Here is a 27,216-nt window from a genome sequence, read left to right on the forward strand (position 1 = left end):
ATTATACTTATTGATCGTTATGGTACAGTTGTTAAGAGCACAAACTCCAGGGGCATCTGGGTGGCTAAGTCAGTTGAGTGTCTGACTCTTGATTTCAGCTCTGGTCATGATCTCAAGGTTGTAAGATCGAGCCCGGCCTCTGGCATGGAGCCTTCTTAAGATTCCCTCTCTCCTTCTTCCTCTGCTCCTCCCTCTAATCCAGTCACACCACACCTATGCGCACACACACACTCTCTCTCTCTCTCAAATAAATAAACAAGCAAGCAGGCAGACACAAATCTTAGAACCACACTGCCCAATGTGAGTACCAGTTCTGCTACTGGCTACCTAGTTGGCTAATCTTGAGTAAATTACTTAATACCTTAGTGCCTCAATTTCCTTATCTGTAAAATGGAATAGTGTCTATTCCACAAGGTTATTTTGAGATTTAAAAAAGTTAACGTGCTATTTAAGTGGTGGCTTTTATTATCACCCAAAATGTTTAAGTCACTTCAAAAAAGACATATAACCACTTGTTGATTATCTAGAAAAATGAGAGTAAAGGTAAAAATAACGAATTCTCATTCATAGCCTTAAAAATTTTCATTTCAACCTCAAGTCACAAGCAACTTGGTTGGATTTTTACTTTCTCTAGCCTGGTGTTCTTTCCATGGAAAAGTAAGCCATATTAACATATGCACAGTTAAGGAGAAAAGAGAGGTTCTAAACATGTTTTTTGTGCTCACCTGGCTTTTAGTAGGCATTAAGGAGTAAATTAATGAACTGAATAAAACTGCTTATTTAAAATATGAACTCCTAGATTAAAAGAGCAAAAGAAGGAACAAGAAATTATACATGCAATAAACCTGTGGAATTTACTGCAAAATAATATGAACTAACTTTCAATAATCTTCTCAGGAAACTCATTTCTTAGATATTCCTAGAGGGCATAAAAATATAATTTCTGTAAATGCTCTTGGACAAAAAATGATTAAAAAAGAAATCTGGAAACAGAAGAACACAGTCTCATATTAATCTCTCTCAAATCAGTATATAGCTGAAACTATATTGGATTTTCATATTTTTTTCTAAATTATTGAAAAAATCACGGAGCAAAACTAAAAAATCCTTACACCATCATAAAACCCTTTTAAATATAACTTCTCCTTTGCTTCTGCAAGTTTTTCTCGGTCATTCTGGCTTTGAACTTTCAAATCATCACAAATGGTTACAGCAGAAAGATTTCCAAAACCTGGGATTTCGATGATTGGCACCTGCAAAGAACAGCAATGTTGGGAACTTATTCACACTGAATGAACATAAAAACAGCCCTATGGGGCATAATCATTTTGCCTCTACTGTCCAGTCAAGTCATTTCAGATTTTATATATCATCACAGAAGCACCACACATCAAGTAATCACAGTGACTAACATCCAGATGTGAATTTGTCTTCCTACTCCCCCCACAGGAACTATCCAAATTCTCTGCACCAACCTCCAAATTGTCCATCCTTCACTACAGAACACACCTTCTCCAACTCACTGCCCTATACTGGCATATAATTAACTAAATAATAAGTTTTGAAACTAGGAAAATGATGTAAACAACTAAATTTATGAATGGTCTTATTTCTGGTTTATGATAAGTCTTCTAGATTCTTCATGAAAGTTATTTGTTAGTGATCAAATTTTTTTCTTCTCCAGGTACTAATATGAAAGCATAACCATTCATAACTAATATGGCAAAATTTTGTCTTTAGAAGCTTGGAAACCGGGCACTTGGGTGGTTCAGTGAGTTAAATGTCTACCTTAACTGGGGTCCTGGAATCAAATTCCATGTCAGGCTCCCTGCTCAGCAGGAAGTCTGCCTCTCCCTCAGCCCCTGCTCCTGTGTTCTGTCTCTCAAATAAATAAATTACTAAAAAAAGAAGTTTGGAAATTGGCCATACTAGCAAAATAAGGAACTATAGAATTGCTGATGCTAAGAAAGTTGTTTGTTGCAGAATTACAGGTGCTAGGTGCTAAGAAAAAGCTTATTATTGGTCTTTCTCTCACTCTTAACTGCTATCACAGGTACCAAATTAAAGGAAGCAACTCTTATGGAAACTCTCCCTTATTTTTATATTCCCCAATTGATTTTGTTACAAGGAAAATGTAACTCTTTTTTTCACTGATAAAGAGATGGGTATGAATATTCTGAGTCATCTATGTACTCACCGGCTCAAATGGCAAGACCATGTCATCTCTAATTCCATACTTTGCTCGTAAGGCCTACAAAACAATTTTGCAAATTAACACTAATGATCAGCACTTTACTGGCATAATCATTGAGAGAGCCAACTCCAAAACTTCTTTAAATTATTTATTCTCCCCTCCATACAGAAAATTTTTTTTCAGAGAATTTTTTTTTAATTTTTATTTATTTATTTATGATAGAGAGAGAGAGAGAGAGAGAGAGAGGGGGCAGAGACACAGGCAGAGGGAGAAGCAGGCTCCATGCACTGGGAGCCCAACGTGGGATTTGATCCCGAGTCTCCAGGATCGCGCCCTGGGCCAAAGGCAGGCGCTAAACCGCTGCGCCACCCAGGGCTCCCCAGAGAATTTTTTTAAATTTTACTAAATATCTCAAGTATATCTATGACTTTTAAAAACTCAATAGTTGGGACGCCTGGGTGGCTCAGTGGTTGGGCACTTACCATCAACTCAGGTCGTGATCCCGGGATCTGGGATCAAGTCCCACATCTGACTCCCTGTGAGGAGCCTGTTTCTCTCTCTGCCTGTGTCTCTGCCTCTCTCTCTCAGTCTGTGTCTCTCATGCATAAATAAATAAATCTTTAAAAAATAATAAAAATAAAACTCAACAGTTTAAGTTAGAGTAAATGGCTTAAGTGATGAAATAATAAGCCAAAAGCAAAATTTACACACACGCGCGCGCGCACACACACACACACACATACACACACACAACCCAATGAAAATGAGGTTCATATTCTGGGTTGCAATGAAAATGTGAACATCAGAAAACTTTTTTTTTAAGTTTTATGAAACCCATCAAACAGATTAGAACAGAAAAATCACATGATCCTATCAACAGACACACGAAAAGTATTTGAAAAAACCCAATACCCATTCATGATAAAAACTCCTAATAAACAGGAACAGATGCAGACCTTCTAAACTTGTTAAAGACTATCTACAAAATATCTACAGCTAACATTATACTTAATGATGAGAAACTTGAAGCTTTTCCACTAAGATCAGATATGAGACAAGGATGTCTCCTTTCATCACTTCTTTTCAATACCGTTCTGAATGTCCTTGCTAACTCAATAAGGGAAGAAAATAAAATAAGAGATATACAGATGGGAAGGAAGGCATAAAATTATCTTTGTTCAAAGATGGACTGAACATCTATGTAGAAAATCCAAAGGAATCAAGGGAAAAAAACTCCTGGAACTAAGAGACAATTATAGCGAGATTGCAGGATACACAGTTAATTATACAAAAGTTAGTTGCATTTCTATGTATTAGGAATGAATAAGTGGAATTCAAAATTAAAAGCACAATACCATTTATATTAGCACCCCCCAAAACCAAATACTTAGGTACAAAGGTAATAATACATACAGAAGATCCATATGAGAAAAACCACACAACTCTGTGAACAGAATCAAAGAACTAAATAAATGGACTGAGACATCAGTTCGTGGACTAGAAGACTCAGTATTGTCAAGATATCAATTCTTGACTTACCTACAGATTCAATGTAATCTCAATCAAAGTCCTATCAAACTATTTTATGAATATCAACAAACTGACTGCAGGGCAGCCCGGGTGGCACAACGGTTTAGCGCCTGCCTTCAGCCCAGGGCGTAACCCTGGGAGACCCGGGATCGAGTCCCATGTCAGGCTCCCTGCATGGAGCCTGCTTCTCCCTCTGCCTGTGTCTCTGCCTCTCTCTCTCTCTCTCTCTATCATAAATAAATTTAAAAAAAAAAAATTTTTTAACTGACTGCAAAGTGTATACAGAGAGGCAAAAGACCCAAAATAGTCAACTCAATATTGAAGAGGAAAGCTGGCTTCTGACTTGAAGATTTACTTATACAGTTACATAATCAACACAGTGTAGTACTGGCAAAGGAAGAGACAAATAGTTGAGTGAAACAACACAGACCAGAAATAGACCCCACATACGGATGTATATAGCAGTTTTACTCAAAATTACCAGTGCTTATTAGCAACCCAGAGGTCCTTCAGGAGATGAATGGATAAACTGTAGTATATCCAGATAACAGAATATTATTCAGCGCTAAAAAGAAATGAGCAATCAAGCTATTAAAAAGACACAGAGAAACCTTAAATGAATATGACTAGTTCAAAGAAGCCAATCTGAGAAGGCTACACACTGTATGACTCCAACTACATGACTTTTCAGAAAAGGTAAAACTGTGGAGGCAGTAAAACAATCAGTGATGGCCAGGGTCACAAGGGAGAGAGATGAACAGAAAGCACTATGGGATATTTAGGGCAATGAAAATACTCTATGATATTACAATGATGAATCTGTGTCATTATACAGTTGTCCAAACCCAAAGAACATTAGACCACCAAGAGTGAACTCTAAGGTAAACTATGGAGTCTGGAGGATTATGACATATCAATGCAGGTTCATCTTGGTAACAAATGTATCCTTCTGCTGGGGATTTTGATAATGGAGGAGGCAGTGCATGTGTGGGGGCAGGGAGTAATCGGGGAATCTCTGTACCTCCCTCTCAATTTTACTGTAAACTTAAAATGCTCTAGAAGTCTTTAAAGAAAAAGGTTCTGTGAAATACTCTACTTAATATTCAAAACAAAGGAAAACATAAACATCAAGAATCAAAGCAGAGATAATAGTTCAAAGATCCATGATAGCTTTTTAGCCTAATTTCATAGTTAGTTCAGCAGTATCTAATTAGATGATGAAGAAGAAATAAGAACATGAAACTCAGATACTCACTTGCTTTTTCTTCAGATCTCTGAGGGCAGCAAAATCATCGGGGGAGTCAGAAGGAACACTTGTGACCACGCCAGTACCTTATAAAAGAAAGTGTGGAATGAATTAATACAACCAGAATGCAATTACCAAAGTATTTCTAGAAAGAAACTCTTTACCTTTATCCTCCTTAATGGTGAGCATTGGAAGAACATAGACCACCGTATAAGATGTTAAAGGTGCAGAAAGTGATGCACCAAGAATTTCCTGTGCAACAAAAAGATCAGCAAAAAGGTGAAAAAACTTGCTTTAACCATTAAAATCGAAAAGTAATACTTTTAAGCCCCTGAGAAGCTAGTATTCAAAAATACAGGAATCAAAACAAAACTCCTTCCTTTATACATACTAAACTATATAAATAGTCGCAAAAAATTACAATACCCAAATGTGATGTAGTGAGGTTGTGAGGAAATTAGTACACAAATGCATTGCTTGTGACATTGTACAACTTGAGGAAAACAACATAGGAATGATAGCGAAAGATACAAAAATGTTTACATCACTTGGAGCCAGCAATCCAATCCTAGGAATTTACCTCAAAGGAAAAAATAACTTTTTTTCTTTGAGAAGTCTGTCCAAGTGCAGTGTTAACTACAATGGCAAAACCTGATGATAGGTAAATCTTTAAATGATAAAAAAATCACTTAACAAAATATGAGATATCAACAAAATACTGTATGTTTAAAACAATGATTAGGAAGATGAAATGAATGAAAAGGATATAACCACTTTCTCTTAAAAAAAATTTTTTTTTCAAAGATTCAACAATACTGAAGCCATACTTTCAGAATGGCAACAAAGAGCTTGCAGTGCTTGTTGGTCCATGGAATGTACTTTTCAATTCCACACAGTTCCCACCCATCTGCTTTATTCATAAAGAAGCTGCTTTTATGGAACTTATAGTCACACAGGTGAAGGCTAATGATCAGAACAATCTTAAGGGCTGCAAGCTATTTTTTAATTTATACCAGCCACTCCAGAATCTGCTTACATTTACATGGAAAAAAAATGCACTAGGAACAGAAAAAGTTTGTGTTATTCACACTATTCCTAAAAACATCTCAGACACAACTCCATCATCAGGAACTAATGGGATGTAGCAGCACTGCTTATCAAAGAAAAAGACAGGAAACTACTCAAATATTCATTATAGAGAATGGTTAAATAAGCTATGGTAGTGCCAAACAACGGAATACTACATGGCTAGAAAACATAAGATACAAGGAAGTTCTGTGCTGATAAGGCAAATACCAAGAATTAACTAAGTAAAAAAGAAAGCAAGATACAGAACAATGTGATAATGTACACGCCATTTGTATATTAAAAAGAGAGAGGGGCACCTGGGCGGCTCAGTTATGCATCTGACTCTTGATTTTGACTCAGATCATGATGTCGGGGTGGTAGGGCTGAGCCTGAGTCAGCCTCTGTGCTCAGTGGTATGTCTGCTTGAGATTCTCTCTCCCCCTCTGCCTTTACCCTGCTTCCCCTCAAATAAATAAATCTTTTAAAAATAAATAAAAATAAAAAGAGGGAGAAATAATATATACACAGACATTTCCTCATAGGTATGTGAAATATTTCTGGAAGGATATATAAAACAGTAATTTAGTGAATGCCTATGGAAGGGGAAACTGAGTGACTAGGGATATATTTTATATATTTTTGTCTTTCTAATTTTGAGTCCTACGAATGTGTAACAATCTAGTCCAAAAGTAAGTTTACAAAATAAGCAAGAAATAAAAGTTCAATTCAAAAGAACTGAGATAATATTCTACTCATCTTTTTTTTTTGGAATGTTATTTATTGGGGCACCTGGGTGGCTCAGTCAGTTAAAAGTCTGACTCTTGGGCAGCCCTGGTGGCTCAGCGGTTTAGTGCTGCCTTCAGCCCAGGGTGTGATCCTGGAGACCTGGGATCGAGTCCCATGTCAGGCTCCCTGCATGGAGCCTGCTTCTCCCTCTGCCTGTGTCTCTATCTGTGTGTGTGTGTGTGTGTGTGTGTGTGTTGTGTGTGTATGTCTCATGAATAAATAAATAAAATCTTAAAGAAGTCTGACTCTTGGGCAGCCCGGGTGGTTCAGCGGTTTAGTGCCGCCTTCAGCCCAGGGTGAGATCCTGGAGACCCAGGATCAAGTCCCACGTCCAGCTCCCTGCATGGAGCCTGCTTCTCCCTCTGCCTGTGTCTCTCCCTCTCTCTCTCTCCTTGTGTCTCATGAAAAAATAAATAAAAAAACTCTGACTCTTGGTTTTGGGTCAGGTTGTGATCTCAAGGTCCACATCAGGCTCCGCTCAGTAAAGAGCCTACTCAAGACTCTCCCTCTCCCCTTCTCCCTCTGCCTCTCATGCTCATGCTTGCTCTCTGTCTCAAATAAATAAATAAAATATTTTTTAAAAATAAATATTTTTAAAGATAAATAAATAAAATGTTATTTATTAAGATACCTAAGGTCAGCATTCACTAAAGGGAATAAAATAAACTCTGAATTACTGATAAATAAATAAACTGTAAGGATAAAAGCTGTGTAATTATCCAGATTTAGTTACCATCAACCAAGATTCTTCAGAAAAAAATGGTTGCAATTCTATACCAGGAATGCAGGTAATTATATTCTACTGCAGCTATTAAATCTCTTAGGGAGAACTGTCTATATTTTTCAACCAGAAGTTACTGAACTAAAACATAAGATTCAAAAATGCTATGATATAGTTACACAATGAATACTCCACAGCAAAAAGAAAGAACAAAACCACACAACATGCATGAATCTCAAAGATATAATCTGAGCAAAAGAAGCCAGGCACAAAAGAGTACAGATTATATAATTCTACTACCAAAAGTTCAAGAAAGCAACTCATCTTTAGTGACTAAAATCAGAGCCGGGGTTACTTTTGCAGGAGAGGGGTGAGTACTGACAATAAGATAGAAAAGGAAGCACTTTCTGGACTACTGGAACTGTTCTATATCTTGATTTGGGTGGTGCCTGAATGAGTGTACACATGTATAAAAATGCACCAAAATACAAAACTTAGGATTTACACATTGCATTATATGTATACCTCCATTAAAAAGATTTATTCAATATTCTTTCCTTAAGTCATAGTTGAAATTTTCCTCTAAATTTAAGCACTAAAATAAAAAATGTGCTACTCGACTCACCTCTCCCATTAATTCCTTAACAACAGGCACCACTCCATTGTGTTTGGTAAAGCCCTGGTATGACATATTCCTGGCAGCTCTTTGGGTGCAAATGAATATATCACCATTCACTGTCTCAAACCCAATGTATTTCATATCAGGGCGAACCCAACAGTTGGTCTGTCCAAACATGGTCTCAGGTCTGAGAGTAGCAGCTACCAAGAAGATGTTTTTCCCTTTCAGGCCACTAAGAAGAAAAAAATATATGTTTATGCAAAAAAAAAAAAAAAAAAGTGGATTCTATCACATCTGTTATTTCAAAAAGATAAAGCATTAACTCTTTGGCAACCTACCTTAATTTGGATGGGTACGGCTCAAGCACTTTCAACTTGATTAAAGTATATTCCTGAGGTCCCACACCCTAAACAAATCAACAAAAAAAATTTTGAGAGGAAAAAAAGACTTGGATTAAACCCACTAATCTATGTGAGAGATCCGATTCAAATTTTTTAGATGGATTCTTGCACTGTTAGAATAATTCTTTCTCCTAATGAGGAGATTGCTGGCAGGGAGCTGACTATATTCACATAAAAGTCGAATATGGAAGCGCGTGGGTGACTCAGATGGTTAAACGTGTGCCTTTGGCTCAGGTCATGATCTCGGAGTCCTGGGATCAAGCCCCAACTCAGGCTCCTGGTCAATGGGGAATCCCTCTCTCTCTCTCTCTAATGAATAAATAAAATATTTTTTAAAAAATAAAAGTCTGGGATCCCTGGGTGGCGCAGCAGTTTGGCGCCTGCCTTTGGCCCAGGGCACGATCCTGGGGACCCGGGATCGAATCCCACGTCGGGCTCCGGGTGCATGGAGCCTGCTTCTCCCTCTGCCTGTGTCTCTGCCTCTCTCTCTCTCACTGTGTGCCTATCATAAATAAATAAAAGTTAAAAAAAAAAAAAAAAAAGTCTAATGTATAAGAAGTGACTTGAAAGAGGTGCCTAGGTAGCTCAGTCGATTAAGTGGCTACCTTCGGCTCAGGCCATGTCATGATCCCTCTACTTCTCCCTCTCACTCTGCCCCCCTACCCCTGCCCCATGCACTCGTGCTCTCTCAAATTAATTAATTAAAAAAAAAAAAAGAAGTGACTTGAAAGACCACCCTCACACCTCACATGACATCAGAACTGGTAAAGGAGGCCCAGACACTACTTAAGAAAAAACAGATTGCTAAGAGGACAGGGGGGGAAAAATGACTTAGAGTAATCACCCAAAACAATGTTTACCAAAAATGGGAGTCAGAATATGTAATTGAACAATCCCACAGAACAGGCATCAAAGAAATACAATGGACTAAGGGTCAGATGATGTGCATTCAAAACCTAGCCTAGGAGCGTCTGGATGGCTCAGTCGGTTAAGCCTCTGCCTCTGGCTCAGGTCACGACTTCAGGGTCCTGGGATCGAGCCCTGTGTTGAGCTCCCTACTCAGTGGGGAGTCTGCTTCTCCCCATTTATCTGCTGCTCCCTCTGCTTGTGCTCTCTCTGTCAAATAAATAAATAAAATCTTAAAAAAATTTTTTTAAAACCTACTCTAGGCCATTACTAATGGCTTGACCCGAGGGAATCACAATCTCTCTAAGCCTTCATTTCTTCATCTGTAAAATAATTGTACTGTGACTCACACAGGATATCCTGAGGAGCACATAAGACAATGAACAAGAAAATGCTTTGAAAAACTATGACAGGGCAGCCCCGGTGGCGCAGCGGTTTAGTGCCGCCTGCAGCCCAGGGTGTGATCCTGGAGACCCTGGATCAAATCCCACGTCAGGCTCTCTGCATGGTGCCTGCTTCTCCCTCTGCCTGTGTCTCTGCCTCTCTCTCTCTATCTTTCTCTGTCTCTATGAATAAATAAATAAATAAATCTTTAAAAAAAAAAAAAAGAAAAACTATGACATACTATTGTGTCATATTTAGGATACTGCTGTGGTGTTGACTACATTAAAACTTAATAGAGTCAATAAAATGGGTCTTCTGAATTCAAAATTTTGATCAACTCTCACTTCTATTAGGTAAGTTACATCATAATTGAAAGCTGACTTTGAAAAGTAGTCACTAGACTACAAATACATTCAGATATGGTAATAAAGGAAGATGCACTCATAGGGAATTCTAAGGTCAGATTCTGGCACTGTTGCTGATTCACTGTGCCACGGATTTAGGCAAATCACTAAGTATTACAAGGAAAAATGCTACTAATGTGTCTTACAGGAACGAAGAATGAAATGATGTCATGCATGACTAGAAGTACTTTGGAAATAAGCAAGTAGGCACATGATCCAAACAAGTATAAATGGAATTTGTTTGCGTCTATCAGTTAGCCACACATCTCATTATCTTCCCCATGCTCTCATTTTAGAGCAGTATATACTTCAGGCAGTGCTTCTCAAACATTAGCCTGCAAGTGAATCATACTGAGAGCTTATAAGAGATAGATTTGTGACTCTACCCCAGAGATACTGATTTAGCAATCTGGGGGTAAAGCTCAAGAATGTACTTTTCTATCACAAGCATATACAGCTGGTCCTAGCACGGCTCTTGGAGTCTTGTCCTAGACAAGACACAGACACCTAAGGGGACATTTTGCCTCCCTCTTCACAGCCCCTGGAATACACTTCAGCACTAGAATAAAATTATTTTTAGGTTCCTGATCTATTCTATAAACTCTATGGCCATATTAAGAATTATTATAATTCACAGCTGCTCTATGTCACAGATAATTACCTCTCCAGTTTGCCTGTCATGATCCATGCAAGGCTGTCCATCTTTTGGAGAATAAATGGTATACCTAAAAATAAATAGTAAGTGACAAATATTATTTATCCTAACATATTTGCCTTTGTTGCTAATATCTTACAATATTTCTTCTAACTAAAACTTCTAACTGAACAAATGTCTGCATCAATTATATATGCTTTTTGAGTAGTTGCCAGCCTAGATATTTAATGAAAGCTTCCTACCTTCATCAAAGGTCATACCCCTGAAAAATATATACCAATCTTGGTGTTGTGGTATGAAACAAAAAATTATAAAATATAATTTCAATTATGAAATACCAGTCCCTTTTAATTAATCCACAGAATCAAGGAAGAATCTTAATTTATAGGAAAAAAAAGATAAACCAACACATAAATAAAATTATTTTTGTGCTTGACTGGAAATGCTGAACAGAATCTTTAGGAAGATCATAAAACCAACACTCCTGGGCAGGCTAGGAGGCTCAGCGGTTTAGCGCCTGCCTTCAGCCCAGGGTGTGATCCTGGAGACTCATGATCAAATCCCACATTAGGATCCCTGAATGGAGTCTCCTTCTCCCTCTGCCTGTGTCTCTGCCTCTCTCTCTGTGTCTCTCATGAATAAATAAATAAAATCTTAAAAAAAAAAAAAAAAAACACTCCTATTATCCCTGTCTTTATTTGTCATAAATACTAAGCAGCTCAGAAACATTAAAACATTGGTAAGACAAAAGGGAAAACAAAGAAGACAAGAGAACAAAAAGGAAAAATAAAAAGAGAAAGGATAATGGGAAAAAGAAAGCTATCGAACAAGCACTGAATTACAATCCAAGAATTATATGATTTTTGCTGTATTACACCAAAGGACAACAAACGTACCGCTTCCCAAATTTTATTTTGTTTCTTTCTCTTAACGTTAAAAACTGCCACCTGACAAATGAATCATAGTAAGGATTAACATCAGTGGTGATGAAGGAACGACGCCAGTCTACCTATAGGAGAGAAAATAAAAGGTATTTTTGAGAAACGTGTATATCTCTATGAATAAGAATTCCCACTGACCCAATTATTTACTTTTCGACTCTTCTTTTTTCCAGCCTACATTTATATCAGATATTAAAAGGAAAACAATTTTCAGGTTCCACCTATTAAATATAGATTACAACTATATTAACTTGTGTTTGTCAGTTTTTAAACATACATATTCATATAACAAGTATAGGAATTATAATAAATTAAGAAAGAACACTTAAATAATACCTTTATATAGTCCTAATATACAAGCTAAACTTTGGCTACTTCATATTCTTTGAACAGAATTCCCTTCTACCAATAGCTAATATATTAAAACATATTCCAATGCAACAAATAATAAAGTACTTTACTATTTACATCAGGCCCATAACAAGAACAATACTAATTCATTAGTGCAACAGAGGTGGAACACATTATTCTAAATTAAGAGGTGGTCCAAATCTAATATAATCATAAACACAAATGTGTCTTCATATTTTATTAAACTATGGGGATGATGGACATACCTTCAAACCCATTCTCTTCAAATCCTGAATAGCCAGTGGTGGGAAATAATCAAGCCAATGTTCTGCTTCAGAAAATTTAACTATCTCTTCATCAGACAGACCAAGGGATTTCATAATGCCCCACTGATATTTAGAAGATCCAGCTTTAGCAGCAGCCTTACTCTGAAAATAACCAGTAAAAACAAACTTCCATCAAGGACCAACCAACAACTAGTTAGCAAATTCCAGGACCACAATAATTTTAAGTGAATAATTCCATTTGGTAATTTTTAAATTCTAAAACATGCTGTTGGTATGTCAGAATACTAAAGGATTCAGATGTACTATTTTGTCTGCCAAACCATATAATATGATACTAAGACTCTGACATGAGAAATAACTAAGCCATTGGAACCATAAGGAATTATCATCAAACATAAGATGTCAGCACCAATCTCCATTTTCTTTTTCCTAACACCACATGTACCTTTTTTTAGTTATGAATAAGCTACTAACAAGAGTATTGTTCTTTTCAACTATTTACCAATATCAAAAAGGCAACCAAATGTAGGGGATGCAGGTAGGTAAAAGAGTTGAACTATAAAACTATAAAAACCATTAAAAAAATATGAAACTACAAAAATGGTTGGCTCAGCTAGTTAAGCGACCAACTCTTGGCTTTGGTTTTGGCTAGGTTCATGATCTGGGGGTTGTGGGATGGAGCCCTGCATTGGGTTCTGAGCTCAGTGTGAAGAGTCTTCCTGTCCCTCTCCCTCTGCTCCTCCCCTTGTTCATGTTCAGTCTCTCTCTCTCTAAAATAAATAGACAAAATCTTTAAAAAAAAAAAAAAAAAAAAAAGGAGGGGCACCTGAGTGGCTCAGTTAAGCATCCAACTCTTGATTTCAGCTCAGGTCATGGTCTCAGAGTTGTAGGATCAAGCCCTATACCCAGCTTTGTGTTCAGCAAGGAGTCAGCTTAAGATTTTTTTCTCTCCCTCTGTCCATCCCACCCTTACCCCCCTGCATGCACACTCTCTCTTTCTCTCTCTCTAAAATAAATAAATAAATCTTTAAAAAAAAAACAAAACTATAAAAAAGCAGGGCAAGGAATTTTGGAGGTGATAGAACTGCTGTGTATGGTATTGCGGTGCTACAAACAGGACTGTGTCAAACCAACACAGCTATCTACTATAAAGAGTGAATTTTACTGTATATACACTTGTTTAAAAAAATCAGCCAGGATGTTGGAGGAATCAAAGATAAATTGCAGACTGTGACAAATGTCTAACAGTATTATAAATATATGCTACAACTATACTTTGAAGTGGGTAAAAAAGAAAGGAGCTTGAAAAATAACTATGGGGGGTGTCTGGCTGGGTTAGTTGGTAAAACATGCAACTCTGGATCTCAGGACCATGACTTTGAGCCCCATGCTGGATGGAAAGCTTACTCAAAAAAAAAAAAAAAAAAAAAAAGAAAGAAAGAAGTAACTTTGGAAAAGAATGTGTTGACTAGATTCTAAGGACAAAAAGTAGACAAAAAGTATATATGAACATTACTTTCATTGGTAAAACTATTTCTCTCAGGAGTATGGGTTAGCAATTCGGAAACTACTAGTAGACTAGGATTGAACAAATTACGTACTATAAATAATGACAGCCAGGTTTCTCACTGTTGGAGAAAGAAGTCACAAATAAGCAAAGGTTGAAAGCTAAAATGAGCCCCATGGTGCTAACATGGAGCCAGCGTTATATCAGTATAAAAAAAAATTTTAAGGTAAACTTTACTCCCACTGAGGGGCTCAAACTCACCACCCCAACATCAAGAATCACATGTTCTACCAAATGAGCCAGCCAGGCACCTTGTAGTATCAACTTTTTAAATGTACATAGAGATAGGTAAAGAAATATAGGCAGGTGCATATATGTGGGTTATCAGGATTATTATATTATTTATATAGATATAGATATAGATATAGATATAGATAGATAGATATTCCCTTGCTCCTTCTATTGAGAGGGACTACAGACAATGAGTGTATTTAGTATTTGGAACTTATTTCTAAGTATCATTTCTCAATAAGAGGAAACCAGATTCCATGGATAAATGGTTGATTCCAGGACTGTCACAGGGAAAACACAAGATAAACATGGAGTATGTTGGGTACAGGAAATTATAAAGTACTTAAAAAAGAAAAGAAAAAAGATGAGAGCATGTCAGATGGACATAAGAACCTACCTAAAAGACTCTCAATGGCCAAAACCAGAGCAAATTGAGCACTAACAATAACAATCCCCGGGATCCCTGGGTGGCGCAGCGGTTTAGCGCCTGTCTTTGGCCCAGGGCGCGATCCTGGAGACCCGGGATCGAATCCCACGTCGGGCTCCCGGTGCATGGAGCCTGCTTCTCCCTCTGCCTATGTCTCTGCCTCTTTCTCTCTCTCTCTCTGTGACTACCATAAATAAATTAAAAAATTTAAAAAAAAAAAACAATAACAATCCCCCAAAACACCAGATAATACTAGAGTATATCTCAAAGAATAAAATAAATATGCATGATTCCATGCAGATAGTAAAAAGAAGACTGAATAAATAAGTAAGTTGGGGAAGAAAGGATAACTATTCCTTTCAGAAGAATTCTAGAGAATATAGAAGGAATGAGGGAAATGGAAAATCACCATTAGAGCAATACAGTTATAACTGTTGCAGGCAAGATCCACTGAGGAATGCTAAATTAATGAGAAAATATTTAAAAAGAAGATATTATTTCCAGGGGCACCTGGCTGGCTCAGTCAGTTAAGCATCTGACTCTTGATTTTGGCTCAGTCATGGTCTCAGGGTCATAAGACTGAACCTAGCAGTGGGCTCTGTGCTCAGCAGGGAGTCTGCTTGGGATTCTCTCTCTTCCTCCCTCTGTCCCTCTCCCCTCCCCTACTTTCACTCACTTCCTCTCCAAAATAAATAAAATCTTTAAAAAAAAAAAAGATATTATTCCCATAGCCTCTAAGTATCTCTCTCAAAATATACATGAATCAAAGGGAAAAATGGAATCCTTAGAACAGAAAAATCTGACAGACAATACCTAAACCCAATGATCAAGTTAACATCACCCATAGTAAGATATCAACACCGTATACTCACTGATATGATACACTGAAGAGGATACATCACCTCTAAATCTACTCATGAGAAAGTATTAGACAAACCCAAATTGAGGGACATTCTATAAATTATCTGACCAGTAGTTTCCAAAAGTGTCAGTCATAGAAGACAGAAATGGAAGAGACTAGGGGATCGCTGGGTGGCTCAACGGTTTAGCACCTGCCTTAGGCCTGGGGCATGGTCCTGGAGTCTTGGGATCGAGTCCCACATCAGGCTCCCTGCATGGAGCCTGCTTTTCCCTCTGCCTGTGTCTCTGCCTCTCTCTCTCTCTCTCTCTCTCTCTCTGTGTGTGTGTCTCTCATGAATAAACAAAATCTTTTTTAAAAAAAATCAAGAGGATAATATTTGGCTTTTTTACTTTTTAAAATTAGAGTACTTTTTACGTGCCAAGTACTGGGAAGACAAATATAAATTAGACATATATATATATAAAATTTTAACCAAAATAAATATTAACCACCAAACCTTTTTCCCTTTAGCTTTATCTTTAATTATTACTTCTTCTGTTTTAACAGGGATTTCTTCCTCTTCCTCTTCTTCATCTGGAAAATCAGGAGGGCAACCATAAAGCTCTATTTCTCTTTTCAACTTATCAGCACATGCCTATAACAAATACAACATTAGCGTGAGATTCAAAATTCAAGGTAGAAACAATATGAATTTTTTTGGCATTTCTAGAGCAAACTAAAACTCTGAAATTTTCTATAATACATCAATACACATGTGGATCATTACAGAAAACTCATATGATACAATTCACGTATATCAAAATTCACTAATTTATCAATTAGTTTTTTACTTCATTTATTCAACAAGTATTTATTCAACATTCAAAGTACTCAATGTAGTATACTATATGTTAGACATTAAAAGTAGCAAGATACATCAGATACAGTGTTATCATTTTGAATACCAACACGAATAATAGCATTTCTCAATTTAAAGATTACTGTCTTACATCTTCTATCATCATCTCAAGCCTGCCAGGCAGAGAAGACACGCATTTAGTTAGAGAACACACATGAGAGATGAAGAGGTTTACCCAGTTATAAAGCTAGTAAGCTGCAGAACTAACACATGAACTTGGGCTTTCCACCCCAACTCTCCTCAATTATATCATAATGAGTCCACTGTCAAAAATAAAGATGATACCAAATAAATAAATAAGATACCAAGTAGTGCTAACGTTATGAGAAAAATACAAATGCAGAATTATTTATGAATTTTAGGGATGCCTGGGTGGTTCAGCTGGTTAAGCGTCCAACTCTTGATTTCAGCTCAGGTAACCATGTCAGGGTCGTGAGACTGAGTCACGTTGGGGCTCCATGCCAGACATGGAACCTGCTTAAAGATTTCTCTCTGCCCCCTATGTTCCACCCCCAGAGCCAAACCACTGAGCCACCCAGGGATCCCCTAGGGGCACTCTTTCATGCAGAAGAATTTCAGTAAATTAATGAGGAAAGAATGACACAACTAGAAAGTCGCCATTTTACAACCACTTATCCAATAACTGAAATAGACAAGGATCTTAAAACCCATGGGTTACTGAGTGACCAAATATTCAGAGGCTCTCAAAGTATCACCCACAGGTTACTTTCACCCTCAGGGGGGATTCCTGGGTGGCTCAGTGGTTTAGTGCCTGACTTCGGCCCAGGGCGTGATCCTGGAGTCCCAGGATCAAGTCCCACATTGGGCTTCCTGCGTGGAGCCTGCTTCTCCCTCTGCCTGTGTCTCTGCCCACCCCCTCTCTCTCTCTCTCATGAATAAATAAATAAAACCTTAAAAAAAAAAGTCACCCTCAGAACGAAGAAATCTTGAGTTGTTAACTTACTATCACTAAACTGGGACAAACTGACAATATATGCCTTTCCATGATACAACAGCAGGTTTACACCTCACCAATATAATATTCTTGTCAAAATATTTCACCCAAATCTAATCAAAAGGACATTTTGGGACAACTAGAGACATATGACTAGAGATTAGATGACAATAATATATCAACGTTAAATTTCTTGGAAGTGACAATGAGACTGACGATGCAGAATGCCCTTGTTCTCAAAAGATACATGCTAAAGTAGTTAGAGATGGCACAACATGAGGGGTGCAACTTACTTTCAATGAGTTCATAGAAAAAGAGAGAACATATTCCATGTGTGTGAACTAAAGCAATTATGGAAAATGTTAATACTTGGTAACTACGCTGAAAGGCTTATTATGGGTGTTCATTCTACTATCCTTTTTTTTTACCTCTTCGACAGGTTTGACATTTTTCAAGATAAAATGTTGGATAAGCAAAAGAAATGGGAGTTAATTTTCCCAACTCTCTTATATTTAGGGAATCCTTTCAACCCTAATTGTCTGGCCCCTTCTTTTCTGAGAATTATTCCTAATACCTATTTATGACAGATGAAGACTTTTGCAAACATGACCAAAATATTATACAACTTAAAAAAAGCTATTATACATTAAAAAAAAACTGTTTATTTCTTGATGCCGATATCCTATATGTCATGAGTGCAAAAAATTTCATGTTATTTTACTTGTTAATAGTTATTACCAAAAAAAAAAAAAAAAAAGTTATTACCTAACTTGAAAGCAGGAATGTCCATATGTATGGTCATCAATAAAGATATCAAAATTACTTAGAGGTCACTGAGACTTTAATGTGTGCCCTTTATGTACTTTTTTCTTTATGCACTTCTTAAAGTGTCTTCTAAAAATTAATTTTCACTATAATAAATTCAACTCATTTCAAGAAACACTGCAATATAAGTATCTGAAAACCCTATTCCAAATTCCTAAATTGGATATTACATTTGCTTTAAGCTAAAATAAGTAGAAGCCAATCCCAAAAGCAATCCTACCTTGATAGGCATTCCAGTACAGTGTAAACCAAAGGGAAACAGACAAGTTTTTCCTTTCAGTCTCTGGTATCCTACTGCAAACTACAGAAAGCAAACTAAATTTAAATTACAAATTCAAATGTTAGATAAATACAAAATGTTGACTTTTCACAAAGATCGACAGTTTAGTTTTCCTCCACCTCCCTTCCTTTAGAAGTCATTCCAAAATTCTGCCCACTGTTCCTTTTTTCTCTTTTCACCAGCCGAGAAATTACTTATGACTACACATCATACTTAGATTGCTGCACACATATATACACAGCATATGCCAGTTAAATATAAGAAAATTTAAGAGAAGTATTAAAATTATGCTTAAAATTAAGGAATTCTAAGTTCCCTTAACAGGAAATAAATTCTATATATGCCATTTTCTTCAAAATAGTATTTATCAAAGACCCTCCATCCCATTATATTAAGCACAGGAAACTTTACCTCACATTTGGATAAAGAAAATGTGTGTCCCAAATGAAGGCGCCCATTCATATACGGATATGGGAAGGTTACAAAGTACTTGCCCTTGCTGAAAAAAAATCATGTAAAAAAATAAAGTACAGAGAAGAAAATGTTAAGTTTCTTTTAGAGTAGGGAGGTGGAGTGAACGTAATGTGTACTACAAACAACTTGCTTAAATTTTATTACTTAAAAAAATGACATTTAAAATTGAATTTATAGATCTGGAAATTAAAAGCCCTCTGAAATTGAAACTTACTTTTGATTTAGAAAGAATAAGATATTTATAGGTAGATATTAAAGAAATAAATATCCTTGTAGCAAATACTAGAGGTTTAATAAGCTAAAATGCTGAGTAAAGATAATTTACTAAAAATAATTTTAATACTCTTAGGATACTGGATTAATTTAATGTTTTAGTAATTAAATGAGATCTGCCTTCATTAGATACATATAAAGCAATTCAAGTCTGTCAGGTAAAATAAAATATCCTCAGTATTATAAGATACATGGTAAAATAAGTTTAAAAGCACTTTTTTAAAGCTGTTCAATTTATTATATCCTCTTTTCTTGTGAATCAAATGTGTAACATACATACCCGTTATGAAGCACAATAAAATGAACACCTGTAGGCACACTATCCAACTGATGAATCCACTGAAGCTATTCATGTGCTCCTCAACCCTCTCCTACCAGAGATAAGGATCTTAAAATTTACTTTTGTCATATTCTTGATTTTGAATCACTTATACATGTATCTGTGCCCTTAAACAGTGTATCATTTAGTTCTGCTCACTTGTCAGCTTTATTAAAAAATTATATACTGGGGTACCTGGGTGGCGCAGTCAGTGAAACAAGGGACTCTTGATCCTAGGGTTGTAATTTCGAGCCCCACAATAGGTACAGAGATTACTTAGCACTCTATGTTACATTTCTAAGTTTTTTCAGTTCATTTTCTTTCACTGTACAAAGACGCTTTTTCAGTTCATTCTTGATAACTTTAAATTACCTATAATTGGCTAAAATTCTAGAACAAACAAAAGCTTCAAACTACAAAGTATAATATCAGACTTTATATTACAACAACACTTTTACTTTCTTTGAAAAAAGAAAAAGAAAAGAGAAAGAAAAAAAAAAACCATTAGAATGTTGCTGAAAAGGAGGACACACTTTTGAAATCAGAAAGTCCTGACAAGTAGTCCAGAGTCTGTTGATTCCTACCTATATAACCCTGCACTGGTTAGTCTCCCTGTACCTCAGTCTCCTCATCTATAGCACAGGGATAAAAATATTGCTAATCTTGGGGTACCTGAGTGGCTCAGTGTTTAAGGATCTGCCTTTGGATCAAATCGGGGTCCTGGGATTGAGTTCTGCATCAGGCTCCCTATAGGGAGCCTGCTTCTCTCTCTGCCAATGTCTCTGACTTTCTCTCTGTGTCTCTCATGAATAAGTAAAATCTTAAAAAAAAAAAATAAAAATTTAAAAATGTTGGTAATCTTAAAGGGTTATTAGGAAGATTAAATGATAATATTCATGCTAAAAATGGCATATTTTCTAATTTCTTTGCATACTGAACAAAAACTTTTCAAGATTAGCTACTACTATAATTGTTGTCAATCTATTTCTTCATTGTAGGAAGACATTTTTCTACATTTCAACATATCTGAAATCGAAACGCATCTTATAATTGACCCATATATTTATTACAGTACTGTTTGGGGGGAGTTATTTTAGTTTTTCCCAGTATCATAATCCTTATCTGTAGACTGTCTTATAACTGATGCTTAACATCAAGACAATACAGTACTTATGAAATAAGACCTTCAAATACAGAAACCCTTTAAAATTTATATTTTGTGTCACTATAATATGAATCTCTAATACAATGATTTCATCAGTCAGCAAAGACAAAACTTCAAAACATTCTCCTTTGTCTAAATACAAAAAAAAAAAAAAAAAAAAAAACTAGTTAAAAAAAAAAAAAAACACCTTATGTAGAAAAAGTCCTTTAGGGAACCCTGGGTGGCGCAGCGGTTTAGCGCCTGCCTTTGGCCCAGGGCCCGATCCTGGAGACCCGGGATCGAATCCCACGTCGGGCTCCCGGTGCATGGAGCCTGCTTCTCCCTCTGCCTGTGTCTCTGCCTCTCTCTCTCTCTCTCTGTGTGACTATCATAAATAAATAAAAATTTAAAAAAAAAAAAAAAAAAAAAGAAAAAGTCCTTTAAGAATTCTATAGGAGGGAAAAAAAAAAAAAAAAGAATTCTCTAGGAGGGGCACCGCTGGCTCAGGCAGTAGAGCTCATCACTCTTGAATCCAGAGTTGTGAGTTCAGGCCCCACAATCAGCAGAGCTCACCTTATTTATTTAAAGATTTTATTTATTGGGGATCCCTGGGTGGCTCAGCAGTTGAGTGCCTCCCTTTGGCCCAGGGCTTGATCCTGGAGTCCTGGGATCAATTCCCACAATGGGCTCCCTGTATGGAGGCTGCTTCTCCCTCTGCCTGTGCCTCTGCCTCTCTCTCTGTGTGTCTCTCATTAATAAATAAATGAAATCTAAGATTTCATTTATTTATTAATTTATTTGAGGGAGAGAGAGAGAAAACACAACACAGAGGGAGGGGTAGGAGGAGAGAGAGAAACAGAACCGTAAGCAAACTCTAAGCTGAGTGTAGAGACCAATTTACAACCTTGAATCATGACCTGAGCCAAAATCAAGAGTTAGACAATCAAGTGAACCACTCAGCCACTCAGGTGCCCCGTGCCTACTAAAAAAAAAAAAAAAAAAAAAAAAGGAATTCCAAAAGGAAACAGGATCCTAATTTCAAAAGCAGAAAGTAGAAGTTACTCCTTCAGCCTGTTTCAGACATTATAAATACAATCTGTCTTATCCTTTCCATAAAGTGGTTTCTGTAGCCAACAGTTTCGGAAACACAAAGTGTTGAACTTCACAAAGTATTACTTACCCAGTCTGGTTCTCTAAATTAGATGCATCAACCTCAAATACTTTCTCAGTAGCCCATTTCTGTTGGATTTCCTTCTCAATCTTCTTCAAAAAGTCTACTTTGGCTGTTCCTTTTCTTTCCTATTAGACACAAAAGAGAATAATCTATACAGGCTTGTTTTATTTTTTTTTTAAGTTTTATTTATTTATGATAGTCACACACAGAGAGAGAGAGAGAGAGAGAGGCAGAGACACAGGCAGAGGGAGAAGCAGGCTCCATGCACCGGGAGCCCGACATGGGATTCGATCCCCGGTCTCCAGGATCGCACCCTGGGTGAAAGGCAGGCGCCAAACCGCTGCACCACCCAGGGATCCCTACAGGCTTGTTTTAAAAAAATATTTTTTAAACTGGGTTCAAACAAAACCGAGCTGTTTACTGATAGGCAATTTTTCTGTGGTTATCTCAAATTTTAAACAAACATGATTAAAGATCAGGGCTATCATGATCTGTCTACTTTAAACCTAAAAGGATAGTTAATGAATTATTTAAATATATAAATACGTTTTAAAGTCAGACTAAAACAGATACTTCTGTCAAACAGATACTGTTCTCATTTAGTTAAAATGTATTAATTCTTAGAAAAGTACAGGATGGAGCAGTAACCTGCTGGCCAGGCTGCAATTATCCCCACCAAAGATGGATGTTAACACCTAGTTGGAAGATGCTGAAGGAGGATTAGTCGTCTATTTTTTTTTTCAAGGAAACTGATGAACTTCTCTCCAAAATAATTAATAGACTATTAATATGAAATTAAAATGAAACACAGAATAGCAAGCATGTCTCTAGTAATATCCGATCTACATGGCAACATTGCCATCATCCTGTAAGCTACTCATGACTGAAAGTGAAAGCAAAGAATACCCATGATCATTCTATCTTTCTGAATAAAAGAATTAGCACTTCTTTCTCAGTCTGTGGCTCTGTGAAAAAGAAAACAAACAAACAAAAAAATTAGCTTATAAGAGCAAGTGTACCAAAGCTAGAGTGGAATGGAATGCTAATAGAAAAGGCAACTGTGAAAGCTAGATACCAAATAATATACAAATCCAATTCTGTTTTTAAATTTACTTTTAGTTTCTAAAACTTTATTTTCTGGTATAAAGTTATTTGAACTGAAATTAGATTTTCTTCCTCTTCCTACATGCTAACATTTCCAGATTCTGCAGCATTTTCAAATGAGGAAATACCTGGGTTCTACTCATACTTTTTTTTTAAAAGAAATCTCTACACCCAACATGGGGCTCAGACTTACAACCCTGAGACTAAGAGTTGCATACTCCACTCACTGGGCTAGCCAGGAGCCCCTGCTAAGTACCCTAACACCTGCAATTCAGTCTCCTTTAATCATGCCTCCTCCTCTTTTCACCCAATAAGTTAAAAAATGCTTTTCAATGGAGTCCCTGGCTGGCTCAATTGGTAGAGCATACACTTTTGATCATGGGGTCATGAGTTCAAGTCCCACATTGGACAGAGCTTAAATATATATTTACACATATATTTTATATTACTTTTTTAAAAAATTGGGGCATCTGGCTGACTTAGTCAGTAGAACAAACTCACGACCCTGAGACTCTTCATCTCAGGGTCATGAGATCAAGCCCTATAATGGGCATAGGGTTTACAGAAAAATAAAATAAAATAAAAAATTTTGTAAAGCTTTCTATTCATATCACAGATACGTTGGATTCTTTGCTATTTTTTAAATGGTTACACAAATTTGAGCACTTTGCAAAGAGGAATTCTGTGCAGTCAAAAATATCCCAACCTTAACTCTATTGCTCCAATAACTATCCTAAATATACTTTATGTATTATGCAATAAAAATAACTATTAGTATTAAGATTAAGATTTAGTGCCTTGTTGGCTCAGTGGTTGAGTTCCTAATCTGTCATTTTTTTTGTGGCCACAATATGCAAAAGTGGGTAATATATTATTCACTTCTCTTTTAAAATCTTTAAATATTCAACAGGCATTTTTTGAGAACCTGCTATAAGCTATATCTTGAGGATATAATGAAAAGCAAGTTACCAGTCCCTACCATGAACAAACTTCAGTAGTCCTGTGAGAAAGACAGGCAGATATTGACACCACTCTGTGTTTAGTGCTGGCATAGAGGTAATATTGGTGGGTAGGAACATATTAAAGATGGCATAGCATAACCTGTTGATGACCAATGCAGGTGATTAGCTGAGACCTGAAAGATGAGAGAGCAAGGCAGAGATTGGGGAGACATGAGGACAGAGAAATTACATTGAACAGAGGCTCAGGTGAGACAGGGAGCTTAGCACATTTGGAAAAATGCAGAACTACATTCATATTTGAATCAAGGTACTAAGCAATTTGGACTCTTTCCCAAGAATTTTCATAAAAGTATGGTTACATAAGGTAGTTCCTCTTCCAGAGAAGAATAAGGGCTTTCATCTATTCACTCCTTTCCATTTTTGCTGCTAACCACCTTCATTCAGTCCCTCAGCTCCTGTGCTCCTTCTTACTACCAAACCCTCCTCTTAACAGGTAACCTTTAAGTTACAAGTCTATTTCTATACACGTGAACCAGTTTTCAATACTAATACACAAACACTACCATCTAAAGACAAGCTATGGCAGAGACAGCGGGTTGCCTACACAATACCTGTTCCTTCTTTTTCTTTCTCAACAACAAAAGCCCAGTCTTATTTAAAGTAGTGCATCGGAGCTGGTTAAATGTACTCTTTCATGCTTCTAGATGAAGTCCCAGTTAGATTGGAGCTGTGTTCTAGCAAAGGAGTTTGGGGCAGAAAATCCTACCCAGCCCTTGAAACAGCCTGCACCACGCCAGGGCGCCTGGCTGGCTCAGCCAGCAGAGCATGCTACTTTTGATCTCAGGGTTGGGAATTAAAGTCCTACATTGGGTAAAGAGATTACTTAAAAATATAATCTTAAAATTAAAAAATTAAAAAACCCAGCCTGTACAATACCTAACAGATGACTTAATCGGTAAATAGAGTAGGCACGGTGCCTGGACCCACAATACTTATTGGAGCTCACAAAAATAATTTTAATGTATTCTAAAATCAGAAATAAAAAACAAATTTGAAGGCTGAAGAAAAAAGTTTAATATATTGTAAATACATCTAATAAAGTGTTACATTAATTTACTTGTCTTCATACCAATACAGCCTAGCTCATGAAGCCTAGTTGTACTTCCTACCCTTGGGTCATGAGTGATATGAAATCACACTGTATCGTTATTAAATTCCTCATTAATCAACTTGAGCTGGCTTCCATTGCATACAACCAAATGATCCCTAAGACATTTACCCAGTTGAGCTGTGAACTCCTGGCAGACAGCAGATTTTACATCTCTCATAGTCATCTCACCACCAAATACCAATGCCATAGACACAGAAGTTACAGTAAAAATATTTTTGGCTTAAAAATGACCATGTCATCCACTTCAAAGAACATGAAAGCAAAGTCTTCACAAATTACTTAGAACTATATGTTTCTTTTCATTGTTTTTGAGCACACTAAATACACAAAAACTCTTCTTTGATGTTTCTGTTTCTCAAAAAACTCATTCCTCAAAACATCAAAGATCAATTGTTTTTGTTTTTCTTTTTTTAAAAGATTGTATTTATTTATTCATGAGAGACACAGAGAGAGAGGCAAAGACATTGGCAGAGGGAGAAGCAGGCTCTCTGTGGGGAACCCAATGTGGGACTCAATCCCAGGACCCCGGGATCACAACCTGAGCCTAAGGCAGATGCTCAACCACTGAGCCACCCAGGTGCCCCTATCAAAGGTCAATTATAATAAAATCTGAGGGAAGCCCCGGTGGCGCAGCGGTTTGGCACTGCCTGCAGCCCGGGGTGTGATCCTGAAGCCCCAGGATCGAGTCCCACGTCGAGCTCCCTGCATGGAACCTGCTTCTCCCTCTGCCTCTCTCTCTATGAATAAATAAATAAAACCTTAAAAAGAAATGAAATCTGATTTTGGCCCCCGCATCAACTTGTTATATAACAAGTTGGGAAGTAACCTGATCAATGTAAGCCTTAATTTTTGTACTGGGTATTTAACTAGACAATTGGTTATAATAATTAGTTAAAAGGCTATTATTAGCCAAAATCAGAGTTTCTAAACTTTGGCAGTTACTGATGGTTTAGGCTAAATAATTTTTTGTTTCATCTTGTCCATTGTAAGAGGCTTAGAAGCATCTCTGACTCCTAGCCACTAGATGCCAGCAGCACATCCTCTAGCTATGACAATCCCAACACTCTCCAAATCAAATGGTCTCAGGGGTACAAAATCATCATGAGTCAAGAACCATTAAACTAGATAACAAACTCTTTCATATACTCGTAGTATCCTGCAGCTAAAAACTTTTACGATCAAGAACTTTTTTGATCTTAACAACAACCCTAAGAAGTGGGCAGACCAACAGCTATCATTTCAAAGATGATAAATCTGAAACTCAGAGATTGTTGTGCCACCAAAGGGTCGAATTGGACAAAACCCTCATCTTCTGACTTCTTTTTCTGCTTTCTCTTGGGATTCTGGCCATCTCCTAGCTCCAGCACTTACTAGCTGTAAAACCCTGGACAAATTCCTTAAACTGTCTAAGCCTCCATTTTTCTACCTATCTGTAAAATGAGGATAAAAATTATGCCTACCTTGTAGTATTCACATGAGGATTAAAAAAGTTAATACACATGAAGGACTTAGCATAGTGCTAGACCCATGGTAAATGCACAATGTCAACCAATACCACAAACAGACATCCTGACATCACGTGATTTTAATTAAGTGTGAAAATGGCATTGGGGCTGTTTTAAGAGAAATTATCATTATACTAAAAAAAAACTTACTAAACTATGTATTGATGTAAAAACTTTATATTAAAATATATCAAACAGGGGGATCCCTGAGTGGCTCAGCGGTTTAGCGCCTGCCTTTGGCCCAGGGCGCGATCCTGGAGACCCAGGATCGAATCCCACGTCGGGCTCCCGGTGCATGGAGTCTGCTTCTCCCTCTGTCTATGTCTCTGCCTCTCTCTCTCTCTCTCTCTCTCTCTGTGACTATCATAAATAAATTAAAAATCAATCAATCAATCAATCAATCAAACAAACATGTACGGTACCTGGAACTTGCCTAAAATGAATCCTGAGGAGCGGAGGGACAAGGTACAAGGGAGGGATACATGAAACAAAACAAGATGGCCCTGAACTATCAATTACTGAAGTTGAGTGATGGAAGTACCTAATACTATT

At 37.0% G+C, this 27,216-nt stretch overlaps 1 protein-coding gene across 4 annotated transcripts in view; it reads right to left on the reverse strand.

Annotated features, from left to right (window-relative positions):
- The window catches only part of LARS1 (leucyl-tRNA synthetase 1), a 75,249-nt gene that overhangs the window by 44,502 nt on the left and 3,531 nt on the right, over window positions 1–27,216 (reverse strand). For 2 of the 4 annotated variants that reach the window (XM_038530517.1, XM_038530515.1), the window contains exons 2-14: window positions 21,929–22,047; window positions 18,950–19,037; window positions 18,479–18,559; window positions 16,077–16,214; window positions 12,473–12,634; window positions 11,811–11,923; window positions 10,921–10,984; window positions 8,503–8,570; window positions 8,171–8,396; window positions 5,135–5,222; window positions 4,980–5,056; window positions 2,198–2,251; window positions 1,113–1,253 (exon numbers count right to left, since the gene is read on the reverse strand). In XM_038530517.1, coding sequence (XP_038386445.1) covers window positions 1,113–1,253; window positions 2,198–2,251; window positions 4,980–5,056; window positions 5,135–5,222; window positions 8,171–8,396; window positions 8,503–8,570; window positions 10,921–10,984; window positions 11,811–11,923; window positions 12,473–12,634; window positions 16,077–16,214; window positions 18,479–18,559; window positions 18,950–19,037; window positions 21,929–22,047 — 1,419 coding nt within the window. Of the gene's footprint in view, window positions 1–1,112; window positions 1,254–2,197; window positions 2,252–4,979; window positions 5,057–5,134; window positions 5,223–8,170; window positions 8,397–8,502; window positions 8,571–10,920; window positions 10,985–11,810; window positions 11,924–12,472; window positions 12,635–16,076; window positions 16,215–18,478; window positions 18,574–18,949; window positions 19,038–21,928; window positions 22,048–24,005; window positions 24,162–27,216 lie in introns of those variants that run through there. The other 2 variants (XM_038530516.1, XM_038530518.1) reach the window with 2 other exon arrangements.

Source organism: Canis lupus, chromosome 2 (genome assembly GCF_011100685.1).
Source record: "Canis lupus familiaris isolate Mischka breed German Shepherd chromosome 2, alternate assembly UU_Cfam_GSD_1.0, whole genome shotgun sequence".
NCBI classification, from domain to species: Eukaryota; Metazoa; Chordata; class Mammalia; order Carnivora; family Canidae; genus Canis; species Canis lupus.